Raw genomic sequence first — 23,636 nt, 5'->3', positions numbered from 1 at the left:
CAGATCCCTCCTACACTGAAATTCAGATGGCTTAAGGTTAGTGAAGCCAGAACCGCTGTTTGTGTAGGCCCTGAATCTTGCCATTTGTCACGTTTGCAGGGGAAGTGAAGTGCCTTCAATGTGAGCTGGAAGCAGAGAGATCTCTCATGAAGCAGGAACGGGAAAACATGGCGCAGCAGCTCTTGCGGACAGAAGAGCAGTATAACGATACCCTCAAGCTTCGGGAAACGGATCACGAAGTGGAAATAAACAAGCTCCTGCAAGAGCTGGTAGGAAACAATATGCTTCTGAAGTCTTGAGGCAAGCTTTGTGGGCTGGCTTTAGAAGAATAATAGCCCGAGCGTGTGAAATGGCAGCAAGCATCTGTCATAGGCCACACGTTGCCAGGCCAGGCAGCAGAGCCAACGGCTCGCACTTGAAAGCACGTGAAGACCCACGGGACTATGCCGGGACAGTAAATGCAAGCCACGGATTCCGTGTGGGCCTAAGACGAGTTGAGCAGAAGGTTGGGTGGTCCCCACCCAAGGCATGGCAGTACAGGGGTAGGATCTTACCAGACTCCTGTCTACCGTGAAGTAGACTCCTAACTTTCCTGCCAACTGCAGTCGTGGGAACTTTGTTCCTTTCTTTCTGTCCTTTCCCGGTTGACAGAGGTGTTATCTTTGGGCTTAAAGCATACAGAACAGATGGAACAGCCCCTTGTTCCTGGTACTTGAGCTCGTGGCCCGTCTTGTGACTAGGGCATCGGGGTGCTGGCCTCTTTCTCACCCTGCAGTCCATCTGCATCTTTTCCTTGATGAGAATGGAGTTGAGCTTTGAAAATAGAGGCTCTGAGACTAGAGAAAAATCCCGTAGGCGAGAGGTGCTAGGAAACAGGCAGCCGCCAGAAAGGGGAAGGTAACATCTCCTCTTCTTCCACCAGCTGACCCTCCTTTTAAGTTCCTTGATAGGACATGATTTATGGAGGGCACAAAGCCACTACTGTGCACTGTCGAGGTGGGGGTTTGTGGGAGGGATGAAGCTTCCCATTTTTTTGAGAAGCTTGGCTGGGACTCCATCCTGAAGTCTTCTTCTCCCCTCATCAGGCACGTGAGTGGGAAGGGCATCATTCAGAGCTACAGGAGATGCTGGAGCAGTGGGAAAAGGAGAAGGCAGAGGCAGAAAGGGAGCATGAGAAGAAACTCTTTGATATGAAGCAGAAAGTTGCTACCATGCAAGCTCAACAAGAGGAGGAAGGGATGTGCGGATTTTCACTCTCTGACCAGCACAAGACAGCTGCTTCTAGACAGGTGAGAACAGAATCTTCCTTGGTGGGAGGAGGGTCTGACCACACAGAGGAACAGTGGCAAATCCCAGTGGCAGCATCCCCCCAGTATAGACCCAAGAGAAGTGGAACGTAGACCATGGCCCTGGCCAAACTGGAGACCAAAAGGAAATCCTTGCATTTTCTTCACAGGAGGAGTCTCACGCTCGCTGCAGTCGTCGATTAGCTGAGTTGCAGAACCAGGTGAGGAGTAGGAAAGCTCTCGTCAAAAGCTGCCGTGGCTGTACTGAGGGGCACAGCTTTGCACGATGCTACAGCCCGAGTTTTGTTTGGCTGTCGGGAAGTGAGTACACCAGGCAGTGGAAATACCCAGTCAGTCAGACACATCTGTTGGCCATGGCCAAACAACATCATGCACCTAGGTCTAAGTCTCTGGCTTGCCTAGAGGTCAGGCGTGGTGGGAGAGGGATTGGAGGAAGTGCAGAGAACTGGCACTCGCCTCAATATAGAGAAGATTCTAAGGATGTTCCCCTTGAGTCTTACTCATCTTGTTGACAGCTTCCATTTTCCCTTGACTCCATTAACGGTAGAGCTTGCACTCTATCAGAGCTCCAGGGATCTGAGGCAGCGCCAGAGCTTACAGCCTTCAGTCAACCGTTAGTCTCCTATTGCTATGCTGTGCTAATCACGATCCCAGTATCGGACCGAGTTGGAGACCTAAGCACAGCGTGGACGCTTGTTTTATCAGTGTAAGAACGTACATCCCAGCTCCTGAACCCTATCCCATCCCTTGACAGCGGTACTGGCAGTAGCAGCAGTCGCCAGGCTCCTCTTCCACGTGCTTTTAAGGGTCTGGTACGCCCTGGTCTTCCTGAGGAGGTGAATCTTTGCAGGTGTTCAGGGCAAAATGCCTGTAATATTTATGCGAGTAAAGTACACGGTGCTCAGCTCTGGCAAGTGAGCCGAGCATACCGCTGAAGCCACCAAGTTGTACCTTAAGGGTGTTTCCACCAGGAAGCCTCAGCGCCTGAAGTTCTGTTGCTACAGATAACGGATTGAACCCCTTTCCCCCTGTGACGGTTGTGTCTGCCTGCACTGCAGACCTACTCCAACAGTTCAGCAGGAAAATGAAGGTGCTCTGCTCAAAGAATCGTCCTCAGCTGGCTAGTTGGGGCACTCCTCTGGGTCTGGGAAACAGCGGAACTGGAACTTGATCTCCCCCTTCCCGGGAGATGCTCTTAGCAGCAGATGGCCACTTCTCCCACGCATACCTCTGGGTTACCTACCAAAGCGTGGGAGGCTTCCAAGCCCAGTTGCACAAAGGTGCCCTTATTATTTCAGAGAGAAGGTCAGAGCTGTCCCTCTCTTCAGGGGTGGTGTTCCCTAGCCTACGCGTATCGTTTGCTGTGAAGTCCCTCTGACGTCTTGCTTTCCGTGCGCACTACCGGCTTCTAATTCAGCACCTCGCGTTCCCCTTCTGGAGCTGGCTGCCCGAGTTTCCCACCTGGTCTGCTCTAGATGCTTAGCAGATTAAGGACCCTCTTTTTGTCTGGTTTGGCTTTACGTTGGCAGACCTTGGTATTGTAATTCAAACAGAGCAGGTTCCATAAGTCATAAAACTCCTTTAGGAATTGCTTAACGTTCATTGTGCCATTCACTCTCCTTCAGTTCCAACTCCTGCTGGGCTCTCATCCAATCCACTGTCAATTTCCCAACATCTTCAGTGCCTGGTAAAATTATGGAGAAGGTTGTTCGGTAAGTTATGGAAAAACACTTGAGAGACAATGCAGTCATTGGTCACAGCCAGCATGTGTTCACGAGGGGAAAGTCCTGCTTAAGTAACTTAATTTCCTTTTATGACAAGGTCACCCATCTACTTGACCAAGGGAAGGCAGTAGATAGGGCTTTTTTGGATTTTAGCAAAGCTTTTCATATTATCTCTCACAGTATCCTTCTGGACAAAACCTCCTGCTCACAGTTAGGGAAGTCCACAGTACGATGGGGGAACAATTGGCTGATGGGTCAGGCTCAGAGAATTACAGTAAATAAGGCTACATCAGGCTGGCGGCCAGTTACCACTGTAGTTCCCCAGGCTCAGTTTTAGGGCCAGTCCTCTTTAACATTTCTATACGTGATCTGGATTGTAGGGGTCGGCGTTCGGAAGATCTCGCGTTGTCACGGAAAGTTAGAGGGTTAGTCGCAGCCTTGTGATGTACCTGTAACCCCACCTCCCCTTGTTAGTATAAAAGGAATTAACTGCGCAATAAAAGGCGGAAGTTGGCGCTCACACTGTGTGTGTTATCTGTCTCTTTCCCTGGTCCGGGCCGACCAGTGATCTAAGCGTGGCACCTTGATATGTAGCGAATGCTACACTGGATGCAGGTGTCCAATGTACCTTAAGGCAGTTTGCCAATGATAGTAAATTAGGAGGAGCTGTGGACTCCCTCAAGGGTAGAGAGGCTTTACAGAGAGATATGGATAGACTAGAGAGCTGGGCAATCACCAAGCATCAGACATTTAGCAAGAACAAGTGCCGGATTCTGCACCTGGGACGGCGTAATCCTGGTTATACATAAAAACTGGGGGACGAGAGGCTGGAGAGCAGCCCTGTGGAAACAAATCTGGGAGTTTGGGTTGATGGCAAGTTGAACATGAGTCAACAGTGTACCCTGGCAGTCAAAAGGGCCAACCGTGTCCCGAGGTGCATCAAGCACAGCATAGCTAGCCAGTCGAGGGAGGCGATTGTCCCACTCTACACTGCACTGATCCTAAAAGATCAGACAGCTACAACCCCTTCCATTCCCCTGCAATTACATGCATGTGATTAACAGAGGACCCGGAAAGAAGACAGACATTTCACGCTGACAACAACATGCAGAAACGCTCTAGCAAATGCAGAGCGAGTAACCAGATTGGATCAGCGTGGGTGCTGCTGTAGGTGCTGGTAAGATGGATATACTATGCAAATCTAGTCTTCCCATTAAAAAAGACTCTGAAGAAATTAGTCTGGACTGAGAACCATTATGTCAGACTTCTGTTTGTTGCACCAATTTCCTTCTCCATCTTGATACTGGATTAAAACGCTTCAGGTAGTACCAGAAAAACCCCAATCCCTTTCAGATGTTCACATGGAGAAGGAGGGCATCTGGGAGTGCCTCTTCCCCTCCACTGACTGGAAAGGAGCTTGGATGGCTTTCAGGCATTTGCACTGTCGCGTCTAAGCGAGGTTGGAGTCTTAAGCTATGCAAAACAGCAAAAATCAATGGAGGGTGATGATATAGATTGAAATGTCTCTTACCTGTGTTCCTCTGTCAGCTTCACCACCATGGGCAAAAGTTCATATAGCACAAATACACCAGGCAGACCCTGGTCTCCCAGTAGCCCGGTGGCTATCTTCTCATGTTGTGTCACTGAAAACGGGTTAGTCCTTACCACCTAGCAGGAAACAAACACAGCAAACGTCCTTTCATTAGCGAGGAACAGGAAAGGCTACTAAAACATGAGTTCAGTGAACCGTATCAGTGTAGCCCTGCCCACTCACTTGTGGGGGGCCTGACAGTGCTTACAAAGGGTCGTAAAAAAAGCACCATCAGGATCGAGTCTCTTTTTCCTACAGGCTATCAGTTAAAGCCCCAGCTAGCCCAAAGAATGAGTGATGCATCAGTCCCCAGGCCAGGCTGTTTTGATCTCTGCTGGCAAGTAACGGCACAAGCTGTTCCTCTCGACCTCAACCCCAAGTCCACCTCATCTTCCACCAAAATGTAGTCCACCCAAGCATGCTTCAGGAGACAGCACCGGTAGGAGAAAGCCATAGGTATATGCAAGAGTGAGAAAAACGGAAGTAATACATAAAGGCAGGAGAGTGCCAGGGCTGCAGAAGGACACAGATTGCCCATCTTTATATAAACGAAGATCACCCTGCAGCATGCTCCTGCACCCTGCCATTCTTCTAACCGTTGCCCATACCAGTCCTACTCTTACAGCAAATCAACTGCGTTTCTGTAAAATGACATTACCTTCCCCTATTGACATTATCCCTAAAATGACATTAGTATCCCTAATAAGCTATATCTGACACAAATTACAATCCAAGCTGAGAAAGATACTATCCAGTTTCTTCACCAAATTCCACATATCGGGGTTCCAAGTACTGAATGCATAACACAGGCCCTGGTATCCATCTGGCTGCACACTTGGATCCATAATTACTGTAAGTGTGAGCATCATGGTCTGCATGGATTCCTCTCCTGGTGACTAATAAAAAGCAATTCTTTTGACAGGAGAAGTCCTTTGAAAACTGAACAACAGCTCTACAGTAGCATGCGAGATCGCATTAAGAGAAACAGAAGCCATGGCATACTGGGAGGTGGCCCTAAGAACAGGGCTCCGATTAACTATCCTTTGTACTTCAGAAATTTCAATCATCCACAAAAACCGCAGAGGCATCCTGAATCCAAGCAGAATGAGCTTCAAACATGGTCTGAAGGTTCTCCCAATATCACCTCATAGCAAGTAACTTCCACTCAACTTCGAGGAAAGAACAGATGCGTCTTTTTGTCCTTTCTAGGCAGGGGACTGAAGAAAGAGTGGTCCACATAAGTATTTATCACATGAGAACCAAGTCTCGCAAACAGTTTCAATCTTCAGGGCAGATGAAGAAATACAAACTATGTCTACCTTTCAATGGATTCTCTCAGACCGCTCTGCCCACACTGCTCTAGGATAGCTTTGCTTGCAGGTCTGCATTGTACCTACTGTGGCCGTGTGGCTCCTCAGATTTGTGGTTCCTACGCAGCCTCCGACATAACGAATAATCTGCCAGTGATTCACATTTCAGAGCGCCGAAAGCAAACATGAAGGCTGCGTGGATGTGCAGTAGTATGTTGTTCTGATTGCAAGGATATGTGGTACATGCCCGAGAGCAGGATGAGTTTGGGTGAAGAGCCTGAGGTGGTAAGGGTTCCCAGTGCTGTGGGGTTTGCACAGCGTTATAAAACTGCGTAGGATAAGGGAGTCAAAATCTCGTGTAGTTTCATTCACAGGTAGATCATTCCTTGCGCTGAACGAGCCCCAGAACTACACCTGGGTTTCACCTCAGAGGAAGCTGGTTTGGTGTTATAGGGAAGCTGGGCACGGAGCACCCATGCAGCGTAGAAGATACAGCACCAAAACGTGGGAGACAGCTAGGGAGCTAAGCCATCTTGTACGTGAATGTTCACAGAGCTGCTGGGGCACGTGGCACCTGTCTCTTCCTCACTTAGGCTTAGGTAAGTACCCTGGGTAGCACTGGCGGTGAAGTCTGCACAACAGTCAAGCTGCTGCCTCTGCTGGTGTTTTCTTTGCAAAAGAAACATAACAGCTTACATCATTCTGCTGCCCTAAGACTATGGGGGCCCAAATAATGGTAACTGCCAGGTTTGGTTTGGTTTGGTTTTTAAAAAGAGGTTCTCTGGAGATCCCCTACAGAATGATGATGGCAACCCACGTGAACGCTTCCAAATGAATGAAAGAAACCACAGTTCTTTCTGCTCGCTCAGGCTGACTTCAGAGGAGAGCATAAGTTTGTCTGTGTTCTCAGGATCTTCGTCTCACCCTGGTATCTCCTTGGTAATTTATTTATCCTACCTGTCCCAAAAGAAGGTCATATTCTGAAAGCAGGGCTGGAAATCGGGCCACGCTCTTTTGGAGGCTAAAGTAGTTTTTAAATTGGAGACAAGCTGATCTTGGGTTACTCTCCAAAGAACAGTTTTAGGATCTCCTTGCTGCTTTGACTTCTCCTGAGCGTGCACTATGAGGGATTCATGAGGGAACACGATGAAAGTGGCGTGGTCACTTTGTTCTAGGTGGGATGGAAGACACTGAAATCTGCTTCATCGCTGCTGTAACATTACAGATAACATTACACCACAGAAATTGTTATTCTTGCTGGGGTGGTGATCTGAAGAAAGTCAAACAGATTGTGTCGCTTCCACCAGAGGCCAGATATGGTCAGCGTCAGAATATGAGGAGAAAGTCTGAAGGCTTTCACTTGCCAAAGCAATAGGGGAAAAAAGCTACTTACTTCACCATCTACTTTCGTATACACCCTGGGGACCGCTTTGACAAAATGCTGAAACATCATGGAAGCTATAAGCAAAGACAGAGAGACACAATTAATAACCGGTGAAGAGCTGCAAAGCTTCACCGACACGTGTGGTCAACACAAGCTGGTTTTGTTCAACTTGTCAGGGAACATCTTTCTGCACAACAGCTACTGGAGGTTTTCAAGGACAGTAAAGTTAACGCCTGACACAAGTTTTCCTTTTGCCAAAGTGAATCTCATTCCTGTTCCAACCAAAACCCAAACCAAAACTACTGGCATTTTGGCCTTGACTAAATAGAAAACTTTCTAACAAACCAGTTATCTTGCTATAGTTTCACCAGTACAACTTCTTGAGAATTCTTACTCTAACACATGAAAACCTTTATGTTTAACAGCATAGCCCTAAGAAAACATACTCAACTCTAAATGAGAATCCTCTATCAACGTCAATTAACACCGCAGTTTATTCCTGTAGAAGCATGGGTTTTGTCGTAACAGGAGATGAAAAGGAAGACCTGGATCAGTGAAGAAAAAAAAAAATAGGAGGAGAACTCCTCCTGCTGCTTCAGACCAGCCTGTTCCTTCAGTTCTCTTAAGGATAACGAAAGGCAGGATTCGCTTTGAAAACCTGTTTTCTATGAAATTCCCTAACAGGAGAAGATTATTCATCCACTCCTACAGAAGAAGTCATTCTCATATATAAGATCGTCAGCTGGTCTGCAGTAAACATAAATCTGACCTGCAACCTGCTTCTCCCACTTCTTTTCCAGGGCACGTCTTCAGTCCCAATTCCTCAAGAATGTGCCAACTGCTTCTCCGAGGCCCAGGATGGAAAGCTGCAGCCTACAGAGAGAATCTTACCAGCCAGCTACAGGCCCCCTCTCAGAAAAACTAGGGCATCACGATTGTATCGAGCATTATCACGCCTCTTCATTTTTCTGTATTTTATTTTAAGCACCATCCTTTGATTTGGGTACAAGAATTAAAATCGATGGTGGAAAAATTTAAAAGAATGGATTCAGGTAGGATTAACAATCCTACCACCGCCTCAAAGCAAACAACTTCTCTCTCCAAGCTTTATCAGCACAAACTTTGTGTAGAATAAGTCAATAAATTTAATAATAGAATGAGTTACCTGGAAAATAGGAGATGCAACAGAGCTGCTCAACAGGCCACGGACAGTGTTTCCAGCCTGCCCCCCGTATAGCCCCAGCCCAGGATTGGTTTAAAACCTAGTCAAGCTAATCCGTAGAGGCAGGAATGAACAAAGCAGGTGCTTTGCTGGCAAAAGACTAAAACATGCAGAGCTTGTAGAGATAGATGTGTAATAGTTAATGGAGCAACTTGAGGGTTTCTTAGAGTTGTGCAGAGATGGGACTTGAAGGTAAACTGAACAGGAGACGACTGACCCGAGGCAGACCTTGAAATCTCAAAGATGAGAACTGGGACCAGACAAGACGAGACAGCTGAGGCAAGAACTAATTAAAGGGCTTTGATGAACGATAAGACCCAGGAACCGAGATTCGACTGGAAACTTACACAGAGTTTGGACTGGGATAATGGGTGGTAAAAAGGTATATAAGACTGAGAAACTGTTGGAGGGTTGCCATTCACTGTGGCGGTGGCCCAACTCTGAGTTGTTAACAGAGCAAACCTAGAGAAACCCATGACTGAGAATTCTTTAACACTTTGCAGACTTCAGCGGATCTAAAAAAATGACTCATCTCTGCAGTGGCATGTAAAGAGGTACGGTCAGGATCTTTCACGGAAAATGCACACAAGCAGGCTTGCGTGAATAAACCAAGATTAGAGTTTGAGCAGCAGCAGCATGAGGACAGAATTGCCTTTCCTTCTCAAGCCAGCAAACTGGAGCTATCTAGGAAAGATCAGCGCTATTTCAACTTCACTGCAGCTGTTCAGCTGCTACTGTTGGGTAGACCAACGTCAGGCAGACACTGTGACATGACTCTCCACCAACTACCAATTAGGCCTTTTTTCTCTCTCCTGCATCTTCTGGTTACCTCCTACTGTGCACAGTAGCTAGACAGGGCTCCCCCTGAACTACACCTGATGCAGGCGCTTAATAATGATGTGCTGTACCTGCTGTTGTGCCTCCACGAACACTGAAAAGACAGATCTTTCAGAAAGGTCACAGAATCAAAACACACTGGCACATTTGTTCCACGTGAATGGAGGCAGCCGTTCCAGAAGGAGCACAACGTGGAGGAGTCCACGTTTTACGCAACGCTGTCAGGGTTCTCGTGAAAGACTGGGAACTTTGCTCCTGTTCTCTTCTAACACTTACTAATAGGGACACTTTAAAAAGAAACTCCTCTCAGCAGGCTTTTACCTTGCTGTGCAGTGACGTCCGTCCCGTCCAGAGGGTTCACAATGCCTGGATAATCCCTCCCAAATGAGAGATGCTCGATATAGTGCGTCATATTGATCTGAAACGGAAACACTAATAACTCAAACAACTGCACAGCATCCATGGGGCAAGGTAAGGGGCCTAATGTTAATTACTTATATGTGTTTCTGAGTGTGGCTCTGGAACAGAGACAGGTCCTCCCTTACTCTGCGCGTCCTAACAGTAAATTCCAAAGCACTTGCTCTTCTTTTTTATTCATGGGAGATTCCAAGATGTGGAATTTCTCCTCTTCCTGCTGGAAATCCCTAGATCCCGCTGCCTCTCCCTCTCATCTACAGAGCAGGCTCTCCCGCCCGCTCCTCTCCCTGCCGTAGAACCATGCTGTCAGCACCTCGCTGGCACAGGGACAGGTATCATCTGCTTTCCTCCCAGCACAAGGCAAACTCCAACAGATCCAGAAGCGGTTGTGAAAATGCCAACCCTAGAAAACTGGGAAGCACAGATTAAGGAGCAAGGCAGTCTCCGGAAGAGGGGAACAGGCTTGCCAAGCAACACGCAGGTGTCCCAGAACATACTTCAGAGCCTTGTGTGAAAGCAGGTCCCAGGTTCTGCCCACCCAGAGCCATAATGCCAAATCCGGCTGGGATCAGTACACTAGGATCTCAACGTGGCAAAGGGAGGGAAATCCAGAAGGAAAATAGACTAAGAGAACCAGAACACCGTCTTGGGAACACTTACATTGACCGAGTCCAAAGCTCTGCAGATCGTCAACTTTCATTGAAACATAGTTTAACAATGTAGTTCAGACTGCAATAATGAGCCTATCTATTTACCTTATGCTAGCTTTTAAGGGAGCTCTTCTCATTTCCATTGCGTTCTAAAATGGCAAGAAAATCACCTGGGTTTCTCTCTTGCTTCCAGTAGGGCATGTGATAGATAAAACTTCTCTCCTGACTTAGACCAGCCACTGCTACAGTGAAGGAAAGTAACTTTAACTTGGGGTTACTTCTGATCAGGTATTTCAGTCCTCACCTGAATGTATTCTTAATCTAGAGCAAAAACAAGATCCCAGGGGCAAGCAAGGAAAACTTCACTGTTATCTCAGTCACCACCTGACACGCATAACTCCTCTAACTACTGTAAAACCCAGAGGCACAGCAGATCTAAACTAACAACTGAGCAGAGCACGTGCCTTAGTATCACGTGCAAGTGCCCTCAAGAAACCATCATCATCTTTGCAACTCTCAGCCCTCTGCCTATCAGCCCTGTTACTGGCTGCCCGGAGTACCCACAGGGACAGGAAAAGACTTTGAGGGGCCGGCCTGAGCAGGGTATTTGCAAACCACTGGTGGGGCCAAGGTGAACTCTCACCAGTGCTAGGATTTGGGGAATTCGGCCTGCCCCCTCTCTGCCCTTCCTGCATGCAGCAATACGACAACGCCGGCAGCACCACGCACCCCCAGGACGGGTCTGGCAAAGATACGGGCAACGGGATATCTTTTGGTTGGCTACTTAAAGGACTTTATGCAGTGCCAGAAGCATCAGTCTCAGGATAAAAATAGAGCTTGCAACTCAATTTCAGTATCGCTCCTACCAGGTTTACCCAAAGGCACACAGTCATCTTAAAGGAGCCAGAGGCTGTGGTGCATTTTAACAGGTAAATTCACATGCTCGGGGAGCCAGACCTCGCTCTTCTTTCATCTCAGCAAAGAAAAACACACTTCAAAAATCGTGGGCTATTATTTGAGGAGCTGATGGACTCAGATCACCAAGGGCTGCTATTAACCAAGATTAGGAATGCTGCTCCCTTGAAGGGTTTCTGATATACGGCCTAGCACAAGACAAGCTGCAAAGCTGAAGAACTGATTGGAATGAGCCTCTCCTTTAAAACATTTATTTAACATGAGTGTGCTGTGAACTCTTTTTTTTTTTCCATTAACAGCTTTCAGTAAAACACCAGAAGCTTTACTTGTATCCCTATAAACCCCTTATAAACCCAAACAGATATACATGCAAATCAGAGAATGTACAGTCAGAAAAGGAAATGCTAAGCCTAAGCTGTACTCTTCCAAACGCTCTGATCTAGGGAGAGGCCCTTGCGTTTCACAGTTAAAAGGTTCAATGCTCAGAAACTAAGGCTGCAGTCACTGCCATTAAGGCAATGGTTCTGCATTACAAAGAGCTCAAAGCTGCACTGGCTTCAGATATACCTGTGGCTGTCTCTGACAAGCATGCAGACTTATCACTGCCACTAGCACAGTGGTTTGTGTGCCTGGGCTAGCAACTGGATCAAAGAACTCATTTGGCTTTAAAAAAGAAACTCCCACTAAAAATTTGGAAAGAGATGTGAAACAGTGGGCAGGGAAAGGAAAGAAGGGAGAAGTGGCCTTGGGATTATGCGACACCATCTTTCTTAACTGTTACCAGCAACACCCTGCTTCATGCTGCAGTATTATTTGCACTTAAGGCAAGAGTTAAGTGGCTTAGCTGTCAGTGAAGTGTCAAGTCCCACTGCCTTTTGTGCAGACACCAGCAGGCTAACCTTCAGTTAATAACAAAGTGCTACAGAGATCCCAGCTCTGGTGGATCTGCATCTAAATGGACCTACTGCCAAAGGAATAAAACAGTCTTTGTCCCCTCATCTTTCTGTTGATGGCTCCTTCCTGTTCCGCCCTCCTTTTGGTCATGAGCCACCTCAGAGAACATAACAGGCCAAAATGTAAGTATTGCTTTATGTGAGCCTGTTCTTCCAGCCAGAGCCGCTCTGGAGTAAGGTTAGTCACGTCAGCCTTAACACTTGGGTAGTCACATTCGTTAGCCTCTGAAGTGGGAGCTGAGTACTAGTAAGGCTGACAAATCTTACAGTAATAGTGCAGTACCAGAGAAATTCAAGGGCAGCACTTGACAAAGACCAGCCATTACCTAACCTGTTATACTAGGTTTACATCGCGCGTGACCCACTTTAACAGTTACGGCTATCCAAAACAAAAATTCCCCACAGTGCTCTGCCACCCCTTCCACAGATAAAATGCCGATTAATTAGTTTTTATAAAACTCTTCTCCAATAAATGATTTGCAACTCTGCCAAAACGCACGATTTACACGTTTCAGTTTCTAAAACAGCTTTCCACCAGACCGCAGGTTGGTTTATCTCTGATCACTGAAGGTTACGCTAAGCATGTGCATATGTACTATAGGTCGCAGATAAACGTGTAGCTAGCCATAGTTTGCTTAACATAAAACAACACGCTATTAGCCTGCTTAGAGAAGAAACAGAACAGAAGAGCTTAAGAGACTGTCAGCTAGGACCAGAGACTGTTATTTCTGAAGAAACATGAACACATTCCTTCCTTTCCGTAACTGCAGGTAAGTGCCTAGCTAGGTAAAATCAAGAGACCTGTAAAACATTTTAAGTTTGTCAAGAAGTCTGTCTGGTTTTATATAACCTAGTTTTCTTCACTGTTTTAGTAACATCGTTTTAAGAACTGCTGTCTATCTGAAGACTCCACCCTGTCTTGCATTTCTCACCTGAACAACCACAAAGCCTCCCTGGACTCCAAAATTCAGTCCTTTACCTGCAAAACAGCACTTACTGCCACTCAGGACTCTCTCAATGAACACACGAAGACTGTAAGAAACCCAAGACACAGCTACCCAAACACGTTGCTCCAAGGTGAGCTGGGACACCAATTCTCAAACTGGGGATGAATTTTCTGGAGGAAAATATCTTACAGCAGGAGCACGGGGGCAGGAAGATGATGAGTGGCATTAGGATGCATCGTGAAAAGGTAACTGAGGCAGGGAGCAACACGGAAAATGTTGCAGAGAGGAGAGGGAGTGAGCAAAGCTGAGAGCCTGAGCCCTCTACCAGATGTTACCGAGTCAAAACATCACATCTCAACCTGTAATCACCATGATTAGGGTAAGAATTAGAGACCGAGGCAACAAAGGCAACCTCGTGGCTGGTGTCTACTGCAGGCCACCCAATCAAGGGGAGCCTACTGACAAAGCCTTCTTCTTCTTACTCCCACTAAAGGAGGCATCGTGCTCACAGGCTCTCGTCCTGCTGGGGGACTTCAACCACCTCGACGTCTGCAGGGAAAGTAGCACGGCGAGGTGTAGGCAATCCAGGAGACTCCCAGAACGCACTGAGGGTAACTTCTTAAGCCAGGTAACAGACAGCCCGACCAGAGGAGATGTGATACTGGAGCTGTTGGTCACCAACGCAAGTGAGCTAATCAGTGACATCAAGACTGGAGCCAGCCTGGGCTGCAGTGGTCATGCACTGGTGGAGTTCGCAGTCCTGAGGGATACGGGTCAGGTGAAGAGTAAAGTCAGGACCCTGAATTTTAGGAAAGTAAACTTTCAGCTCTTCAAGGAGTTAGTCTACAGGACCCCCTGGGAAACTGCCCTCAGGGTCAAAGGACCAGAACAGAGCTAGCCGATCTTTAAGAACGCTTTCCGTAAAGCGCAAGAGCTCTCGATCCCCAGGCAGAAGAAATCAGGAAAGGAAGGCAGAAGACCCGCATGGATGAGTCGAGGCCTGCTGGTCAAACCGAAGGGCAAGAAGGAAATGCACCGGCAGTGGAAGCAGGGACTGGTATCCTGCGAAAGTATAGGGACGCTGCCCAGTTGCGTAGGGATGGATGGGGCCAGGAAGGCCTAGACGTGGCTGGAACTGAAGCTGGCAAGGGACGCAAAGAATAACAAGAAGGGCTTCTACAGGTATGTCAGCCCGAAAACGAAGGTCAAAGAAAGCGCACCCCCCCGATAAGCAAGACTGGCAAACTGGTTACAAGGGACAAGGAGAAGGCTGAGGTACTCAACAACTTTTTTGCCTCAGTCTTCACTGGCAGCCTCTCTTCCCACACCTCTCTAGTGGGTGAACTGCAAGACAGACACTAGGGCAGCACAAGCCCTCCCACTGTAAGAGAAGATCAGGTTCGTGACCACCTGAGGAACCTGAACATACATGCGTCCATGGGACCTGACGAGATGCATCCCAGAGTCCTGAGGGAACTGGCCGATGGAGTTGCCAAGCCGCTCTCCATGATATTTGGAAAGTCACGGCGGTCGGCTGAAGTCCCTGCTGACTGGAAGAAGGGAAGCAGGACACCCATTTTTAAAAAAGGTAGAAAGGAGGACCCTGAGAACTACCGACTGGTCAGCCTCACCTCTGTGCCTGGGAAGGTCATGGAACAGATCCTCCTAGAAGCCATGCTAAGGCACGTGTTGGACAGGGAGGTGATTCGAGGCAGCCAGCAGGGCTTCACCAAGGGCAAGTCCTGCCTGGCCAACCCAGCGGCCTTCTAGGATGGGACGAGTGGACGAGGGAAGAGCTACAAACGTCGTCTATCTGGACTTCTGTAAGGCTGATGAGATTAAGTGAGATCATCACCCCATCCGACGACTTCAACAGGCAGAAGTCGCTCCAACACGTCACCACGTCCTCCGCAACTACATTATCTGCACAGAGCAACTAATAATCCCCCAACGCATTACCTCCAACACTGATACGTTAAAATCGTTTAAGACAAAGATTCTCAACCTTTTCCACCTGGTGACCTCCTTTACCGCAGAAGAGTCACCTGGCACGGCTCTCCTTTCAGCTTTCAGGAACTCTTCTCAGCTCCCAGCCTAGATCAACAGCTCCTCCCAAAGGAGATTGATGGGCACAGCAAGTAACAGAAATTAGTTAGCCCTCTAGTTAAAACGGCTTGGGGGCGGGCCGGGGGGGAAGGAGACGGCAACACTGACTCTCAACAGCGTGCACTGCAAAAACGAGCAGAGCAGGAGAGAAGAGAGAAATACTCCGATCCTTACAATGAAAAGACACACAGATTCGGACAGAGCAGCACTTAAAACTCGTACCAAAAAGGGGAAGAGCAACAGCTTTGCCAGTGTGCTTTCTAGGCCATATAAAATGACTCCCTAGCTAGCCAAAGGGCTAAGATATGGACAAGCAATCATTTAAAGCGCAACAGAGAAACAAAAAGGCAGGAACTAACCACTAAAAGGAAAAACACAGTGGCATGCCCATATATGTTAAGCGAGCTCTAAAGCAGCATGCCAGATAACAATGCTGGTTAGAGTTAGACTCTTTCCCACTTCTTAAGGGAACAGAAAGGTCATTTTAGGAGCAACCAAAGCTATCCAGAAGTGCACTCGAGGTTTACATTCACAACATGTTGACATTCAAAGCTGGGTAACAAGTTTTTGTTCTTAATCGGTCCTGCGCTTCTTTTCTCACACCTGATGCACAGAGAAGGCAGCGTACCACGAGGCTGTTTTGTTCCTTCTGCTGCAAGATCCCAACAAAGGCGAATACCTGGAAGGATAGGGGGGTGGGAGAGGGCAGGAGAAACGTACATTTGGACAACATACCTCAAAGGAGGTTAAGACCGTTCACGCATATTCACCACTCTGCATGACTAACCAACAACTGTCACATACTTACACCTCCTCACAGATGGGCCTCTGAATCCTTCACGCAGCAGTTTCGATCCACTTTGCCACACGCTACAGCCCTGGCGGGGCTTCTACAACAGCATGTTTCGTGGTATGGAGAAGCTATGGAAGGTACGGAGAGCCTCCAGGTGGCTGCTTGACAAACGTTAGGCATTGCCAGCAACTGGTACGACTTGAGCTCTGACGGATTACAGCCCAGTGACTACTTTGGGACAGAAGTTAAGAACGAGCTCACACAAAACACCCTTTGTGGAAGGAATACTGTACAGGCCATCCGCCACAGGATTTGGATCTCCTCCACACTGAAACGGTGTCCTCCACTGATGGAGACTGAGTTTTCTTTCTTTGCTTCTCTGGGTTTTTTCTGGACCAAAGAAAAAGCCGAAGCCTGGAATCATGAATCTCTCAAGATGGAAACACCTCTGCGGAAGGACGCAACTTGACAGATGGGACAGACCAAGTCACTACAGAGACAATAATAGCGAGGGATAGTCCAGAACCTATGGGCTACCACGGATCCCTTCTTACAGAAGAATTCTTTGCAGGTAGGAGGAACGAGAAACACCAAATGACACCCGTTGTTTGTGTGAGCGATAAATGCCTGGTCTTTGCTCCCATAAGGATGCAAAGCCTGCAGCAGAAGTGAGAAGGCAAAGCCATAACCAGGTTTCATTCCAAGACGGCTCACGGAACGGTGAAATAATTTACACAGCTCCCCTCTGGACACCAAATAACCCCAGAAAAGATTCCGTTTGATGAGATACAGCCTTGGTGCTGCTGCAAAGGTAGCGCAATTTGCGCTGCCCTTAAACAGGCACGTGCACAAACTATAGACAACCTAACTCTGCACGGTCTGAACAATCGTGAGCGCAGCTTCCAAAGGCAGACCAAAACCACAACGGTCCTCATCATTCTCTGAACACGGGCCCAGGAGGATTTCATTGCACAGACCTTCACAGACGCTTTGGAAAAAAACACGCGTGCAACACAACTGTATTCATTCAAGCGCTAAGAAGATACAAAAAGGTGTAAAGGTTCCCGCACGTCCTCCGACTCTGCCCCGTAACAGCTCTCGCAGCGATCCGCAGCCAAAGAACTGGGATCAAACACTTTTTCTTCTTCTTTCCCCAGCTCTAAGACAAAAGAGGATGCAAAGCGACGAGGCGTGACTAGAAACGCTATCTCGGACTCTTGTTCCGTTCTGCGCGCAACAACTGTTCCACACACGAACGCAACGATTCTGTGTCGGAAGCTGCGCGTCCTGCACCCAAAGCCCACCTGAAACGGTACGCGCAGAGCCTGTTGAGGTGCGAAGTAAGACCAAGAAGCAGAGTGGCATTTGTCATCTCAAACGCACCCTCCAGAGCAAGAACCGGCTACCTGTAAGCCTCGCTGGAGCGCTGATCAGACGTTACTTGCCTAAAGGCTTTGTTAAAACATTGTCTACTTCAGACAATGTCGCGCATAACAGGACCTGTTACACAAACAAAATTTTAAATAGCAGTCAACGGCAGTCAACAGTGCACAACGCAGAATCCTGTCCCAAGACGGGTAGGGAACACGGTTATACCTTGTCGTGAAACGAGATCAGAGCGAGAGTCTCCCGAATGGAAAACTGGCACCCAGTCCTCCAGGACGACAATGCTGACAAGGCACACACGTTAACCCCTGCTCACTAGAAGTCTCCAAGGAATTTCGACCTGCTTCGTGACTTAACGATTCTGACAATGTCTGTGCCATGTGCGTGCTGAACGCGCAGCCGCAGTACGGCTGGGGCACGAACTCATGGAAATTCATGGTCTTACGTGCAGAAGGCTGAAGAGGGACAAAAACATTGGCTCTTATTATAAGAGGCCCCCTTAAAAGCAGGCCGTTTCAACGCACAAACCCTGAAGGACAGGACCAAGTCTCTTGCCTAACAAAAGCCCTCTAAGGCTCACTATCCAGGCACGGCTGCACTACCCTCTATAAGCCTTGAAAAGGTGGCTCCTTGGATCACTAACGCTGGGGAAGGGGACAAGGTACATAGTCAGACACTGCTGAGGGGATAAAACGATATCAGGGCCCTGTCTGTGGAGACCGGGGGGTCTAACAGGCGGACGGAAGCGAGTATTAAACATGTCTGTATTTCGTACGAGCCACAGAAAAAAAAGAGATTTTAACTGGAAACCATGAAATGGGCATCAAAATCAGTCATGACCCTTATTTCTTTAATCACATACTCTACGGCAGTGACGCTCAAGCAAATAAGAGCTTTTAGGAAAATATCCCCATTAGTAAACAACCGTGCGAGACTTTCCTTCTCAAGCTCCCAACATTCAAAGCAGCTGAAAGCGCACTTAAGAATTCATTGTTCAAAAAGCGGTACGGCTTTTAATCTCGTCATTACACTCAAAGACAGCGTCGGGAAGAATACAGCTAAATAATCGCGACGCTTTGTCAAAGCCATGATTCCCACCACTTCAACGAGAACACCTGTACGATACCCGGACTCTTTCAAGACACAGCAACCAGTAGCAGCTTTTTAAATGGAATCACTAGCTGCCTGTTGAGCTGTCGCAGAGACAGCATCCAGAGGGAATGCACACATGTAGTCTGGATACTACAAAGAAACTGCAGTGCCTAGAACTCTACACGCAGGGTTTCTTGCCGTTAACACGGTCCTCAACTTGCACGCAGATACGATGCGTGAAATTGGAAAACTCTGTCCACGGTAAAAGGAAGGAAACGATAAGAGCCGCCAATAAAGAATTCAATCATTTCTTGTCATTCAATGGAAAGGAGTAAGACGACATCCCAAGCACAGAATGCAACCTACCACAGAAATCATTCAGCTACTAACTATTTTAATGTAACTACGATCAGGAAAAGCCTCCAGATGCTACTCCGTAAAATTTGGGTATGCTTTACTAAATTTAAGGTCAATACTGCTACAGCTGCCCTTTACGTAACTGACTGAAGGTCAGCGTTACTAACGGAAACTGATAATCGTAGAGTTGAATGAAGACGGGTGGATGCTTCTGACCTAACCTGCAACACGGGTGATGGAAACCAAACTAGCCGCGTGCTTTCTCCAGACAGCAGAAGAAATTGCTTGTTGCCTGCAATGCATCTGATCTCTTTTGAAATGCCTCTTCCAGGCGAGACCGTTTGCTCCTTACGAGTTTCTCCTCCTCTCCATCGATCACACAAGGAGCCAGAGCAACCGCTTCCAACGGAGTAATGCCAACGGAGACTGGCAATACAAGTAAGGCAGGAGGCCTACATGCGTTAACAGAGAATTAGATACAGAACAGCTGGTTTTGTCCCCGGGCGTTACATTTGTCACGCCACAACCTCTGAATACAGAAAGGCTGCTAAGCGAACACGGCAGTAACAGCACTATCACCACATTCCCGTGGCAGCAGGAGAAACTCCCGTACCTACCAATCGCTCAGCTCTTGGCTTAGTTTAGCCTTGCAACTTCAAGAACAGAAAAGTTCAATCCGAGCGATACAAATCAACAAATTCAGCTCCTGCCGACACGTAGAACTACACCATCTCCCAGAAAAAGTAGTAAGGAGCTCGTGCTTTGGAAAGGAAAAGTCGGGACAGTATTACTGTTAGATTGCAACACTTTGCCAGAATCGTTTCTGGTTTGTATCGAAGCCCAACGATGAGTCATAACACAAAACGAATGGAAAGGAGAGGTTTATGTAGCCAAGGACCACTTACTACAACCTGTAACCGATAAACCAACTAAAATATATTTATCTAGGTAGGCATTAACACACACAAAGTGAATGCAGTAAGGTGCAAGCTTGGGCTTAAGGGTCGAGTCACTGGAGCCTTCCCTGGACTGGAGAGAGGCTCTTTCCTCTAACCAGGTCGTCCCGTTTGCCAGCCCGCTGCGATTTAAAGGTACAACCAAAGCCAAGTTTTGCCAGAACAGCTGCTTGATTCCTAGTCGTAAAAGACCATTCACGCAGCAGCTTTATTCCTGAAATGCATCCGTGAGTCCTCGTCGCCATTTCAGAGGGACTAGGCAGAGATCTGCCTCGCAAAAGCTGCCAGTATAACAGGAGTTCGCCTGATCGGCCAGTTTAATAGATCTGCGTGCTATAAACTCTTCAAAAGTTTGTGGTCTTTAAATGCTCTTCAGCTGTCACTTGTTCCCGTGAATCTCAAAGCAGGCATACGGTGATGGAAAGACGACAAGAGCGTCCACCCAAGAAAGGCAGAATAGCACCTTACCGTGGCTCTCGGCCTCCGGACTCACACGATTGCCAGCTTTATCCAAACGTTGTTTAAACGGATTGTGCTCTACATCCAGCCGCTGCTCTCCTGCTACGTCCCTGGCATCGATGCTCAAATCTGAAATCAGTGAGCAAGGAAAGCGGTCTATAAACACACGTTTGTTACGGCCTGCGGCAGGCTGAGGAAGCATTCAGCCAGTGAAAATACAGACTCTTTCAGCGAGGGCGGTAAGAACGCGCCAAAGCGGAAGAGGGCGTATGGCTGGGGACAAGTGACGTACAGGGAATAAAACGCACGTTGCGGCACCCTGAACGACCCTTCCAAATACGGGGTTGGGTTTGGTGCACCAGAAGGACGGTTTCCAGCTGCCCACAAAGCGTTACCCTGAGAGGTAATACGCTTAAGGCAAAAGAAACCAAAACCAAACCCCTCAAAGCCCATAACCATTCCCAGGAGCACAGGAGTTAAGCTTCAAATTGGTTGAAAGCTGCCTCCTACCTCTACCCCCTCACCCTTCCCCCTTCCCCATCAGCACATTTCCTCGTGACCCCTTTTCACAAAGAAGACGGAGAAGGTCTGGCGTCTCGGCCTGGTATCGAAGCACCGTGATGCGCTTGCCGGCTACACGCTCTCTTAGAAGACTGACAGCTTCTCTGCACAAAACAGCAGGGGCTTCCAAACTCTCTGGCCTTCCCGCGCCCTTTTAAACGTGAGGAAGGCAAAGACCGACAATATCTCGGGGGGTCACGAGGAAGTCAGACTCACTACAATTAGAGCCCAACGCACTACCCAAAGGAATTACCGCAACAGAACAAGAGGCAGGGAAGATTAGCGCACAGTCGGATAACGTGCACAGCAGCGGTACGCAGGAAGACTTGCAAAATTTTCCGTCGCCTCACCCTGCAGCTTTGTTTTGAATTTAGTTAAAAGGTAACCCGACTATCAAGGCTCACTCCGGTTTTAAAAACTCGGGGCAAAGGTTATCACGTGGCGTTGGCGTTAACAGTCAGAACTGAAGTACAAAAACCACGGAAAAGTTGCGCCTCGCCAAGTAACTTCCCAAGGAGACTCTAAAGCGTTTCAACAACAGTACAGTCCAATCTCGAGTCCCAAGCGAACACCGAACGCTGTGCCAGCGTTTTCAGTACGACCGAGCTCTCTGACAAAGCACCACACCGAACAGAAACGTAAGCGGGTTTATACCTGAGCCTCACGTATCATCTCAAAAGGTAATACAGCCTGCCTGGAAGCGCCGGTTTAAGCGCCCAGCGGGCCTGGCTGGAACTGCTGCGTAACCACCAGGGATCACCAATTCCTCCCTGCCCGTGGCCCAGGCAGCAGCGCAGCACTCGGAAGCACCGGGCACACCGAGCCTGTCGGGCCCTCGGCAAGTATGCAAATTATCCCCAACGTTCAGACGGCTGACTCACAAGCACAAGGCACGTGCGGAAGAAGAACATCGAGACTGGTCTTCGGTTTAGCTCCCCTTGATTTGTCAAGGCGCAGTTCCGGATGAACCTAGGAACAAGGGAAAAACGGAGAGTCCTGTTTCACTCGGAAGCCCATCAAAAGGCCTCTTTCTTTCCCGCGACTGCTCTGGCTCACCAGCTGATTTTTAAGAGGTGGGATTCAAGAGACACCTGAGCTGCTGCCTCCCACCGCAGCCAAGCGCTTGCCATTTCTAACGCTTTCTTTTAAGAAAGGTAGTAACTTGGGAATCTTAGAACCTGGGGTGGGGACGGGGGCTCCCGCGCTTCCTTGCTTTCCTTTGCATGGCCTGCTCGTAGGCGGCAGAGGCAGCGAGAAGAGCCTTTGAGACGCTCTCCTGCCACCGCGGTACAGGAAGCCACAAGCCACCCTTGGCGCCAAGCGGCTTTCGGGGGAGGGCAGCCCGCTCCCGGCCTCAAGGCCACCAGCTCGGAGAAAGAAAAAAACCCCACGCAGATCTGCGGCGGGTGAAGCTGCCGCGTGGGCAGCCCGCAGGAGGCGGCGGAGGAGGCGGCGGAGGAGGCGGCGGCTCGGCGGGGGTGCGGGGGCACGGCAGGCCGCCCCGGGCCGCAGGGCCGCCCCGGCCAGAAGCAGCACCGCGGGGCCGGGCCGGGCCGGGCCTCCGCCGCCGCCGCCGCCACTCACTCACCTCCTTGGTGAGGTAGTACTGCAGCTTCGAGAAGAAAAGCAGCACCATGATGAGCCCGCTGACAACCGTCACTGCCGGGGAGACGCGAACCGCCGTCAGACCCGCCGGTCCCGCCTCAGCCCGCCTCGCCTCGCCTCAGTCCCGCCTCAGCCGGCCTCAGGCCCGCCTCAGGCCCGCCTCAGGCCCGCCTCGCCTCGCCTCAGTCCCGCCTCAGGCCCGCCTCAGGCCCGCCTCGCCTCGCCTCAGTCCCGCCTCAGCCCGCCTCAGTCCCGCCTCAGCCCGCCTCAGTCCCGCCTCAGCCCGCCTCGCCTCGCCTCAGTCCCGCCTCAGCCCGCCGCCGCCGAGCGCCGGCCCGCAAGGCCCCCCCGCCGGCCGCCGCCCCACGGCGAGGCCCGGGCCCGCCCGCCGGCCCCCGGCCGCCCTCACCCCGCCCGCTCACCCAGCGCGCCCCCGCACGTCTTGACCCGAAAGCCCTCCAGGGTCTGGTCTTGGGGAAGGCATCGAACCGCTTCAGCCGCCACAGCGAGTCCATGGCGCCGCGCGGCCCGGAACCAAACCCGCCTTCCGGCGCCGGGCCGGCACCGCCCCGCCACCGCCCCGCCACCGCCCCGCCGGGCAGCGCGGCCCGAAGCCGGCCGAGGAGGGGCTGGGGCTCCCGGGCTCCTCCGGGGCGGGAAGGTCCTCGCTGCCGCCTCGCCCTCTTCTGACCCTCCCTGCCAACGGCCCCCGGGCCTCTCGAGGCCACCCGAGAGACGCTGACTGTGCCGAGATGGGTTAGCTGGGAAGGGCTTGAGACCAAGGCGGAGCTGCTGGCAGAGAGCAGTTTTCACTCAGTTGCACCTCCTCCCCATCCCATCCCATCCCATCCCATCCCATCCCATCCCATCCCATCCCATCCCATCCCCTGCCTCCAGCTTGGCAAGGGCTGGCGTTTGTGACCCCCGCCCTCCCTTCGGAGAACAACCGAGCTGTCCCTCAGGCTGGCTGTCGCAGCAACAAAGCTGAAAGCAAATCACCTCGGGAGAGGACCGGCACGGAAGGAAAAAGGAAGGAAAAGACGGAAAAAGGGAGGAAAGGGAGG

At 49.6% G+C, this 23,636-nt stretch overlaps 2 protein-coding genes and 1 long non-coding RNA gene across 3 annotated transcripts; 1 reads left to right on the top strand and 2 right to left on the bottom strand.

Annotated features, from left to right (window-relative positions):
- The first annotated feature begins 19 nt into the window (after positions 1–19).
- Positions 20–2,002, top strand: LOC142045254 (uncharacterized). Its single transcript, XM_075058550.1, has 3 exons — positions 20–269; positions 1,086–1,289; positions 1,457–2,002. The coding sequence occupies exons 1-3, from the start codon at positions 147–149 to the stop codon at positions 1,817–1,819; spliced, it is 690 nt and encodes a 229-aa protein (XP_074914651.1). The 5' UTR covers positions 20–146; the 3' UTR covers positions 1,820–2,002.
- Positions 2,003–2,318: 316 nt separating this feature from the next.
- On the bottom strand, positions 2,319–7,453 carry LOC142045268 (uncharacterized). Its single transcript, XR_012654551.1, has 3 exons — positions 7,326–7,453; positions 4,563–4,699; positions 2,319–2,991 (listed from the first exon to the last, which is right to left on the bottom strand). It is a non-coding gene; the product is annotated as an uncharacterized LOC142045268 (long non-coding RNA).
- A 9,399-nt stretch (positions 7,454–16,852) lies between these two features.
- LOC142045259 (endoplasmic reticulum-Golgi intermediate compartment protein 3-like) lies at positions 16,853–23,247 on the bottom strand. Its single transcript, XM_075058563.1, is given in 6 exon segments — positions 16,853–17,315; positions 20,416–20,535; positions 21,849–21,936; positions 22,556–22,626; positions 22,995–23,040; positions 23,043–23,247. Coding segments are annotated over 6 exon segments (495 nt in total). The 5' UTR covers positions 23,088–23,247; the 3' UTR covers positions 16,853–17,190.
- Positions 23,248–23,636: the final 389 nt, after the last annotated feature.

Source organism: Buteo buteo, chromosome 2, assembly GCF_964188355.1.
Source record: "Buteo buteo chromosome 2, bButBut1.hap1.1, whole genome shotgun sequence".
In the NCBI taxonomy this organism is placed as follows: domain Eukaryota; kingdom Metazoa; phylum Chordata; class Aves; order Accipitriformes; family Accipitridae; genus Buteo; species Buteo buteo.
Note: the sequence above shows the minus strand (reverse complement) of the source record. Positions and strands in the feature narration are given on the sequence as shown.

What these genes read in the sequence shown, in the direction of transcription:
- LOC142045254 (XM_075058550.1), top strand. Translation starts at nt 147, where the DNA reads ATGAAGCAGGAACGGGAAAACATGGCGCAGCAGCTCTTGCGGACAGAA. An exon ending in ACAAGCTCCTGCAAGAGCTG is followed by an intron (nt 270 to 1,085) that starts GTAGGAAACAAT and finishes TCCCCTCATCAG; the next exon opens with GCACGTGAGTGGGAAGGGCA. An exon ending in AGACAGCTGCTTCTAGACAG is followed by an intron (nt 1,290 to 1,456) that starts GTGAGAACAGAA and finishes TTTTCTTCACAG; the next exon opens with GAGGAGTCTCACGCTCGCTG.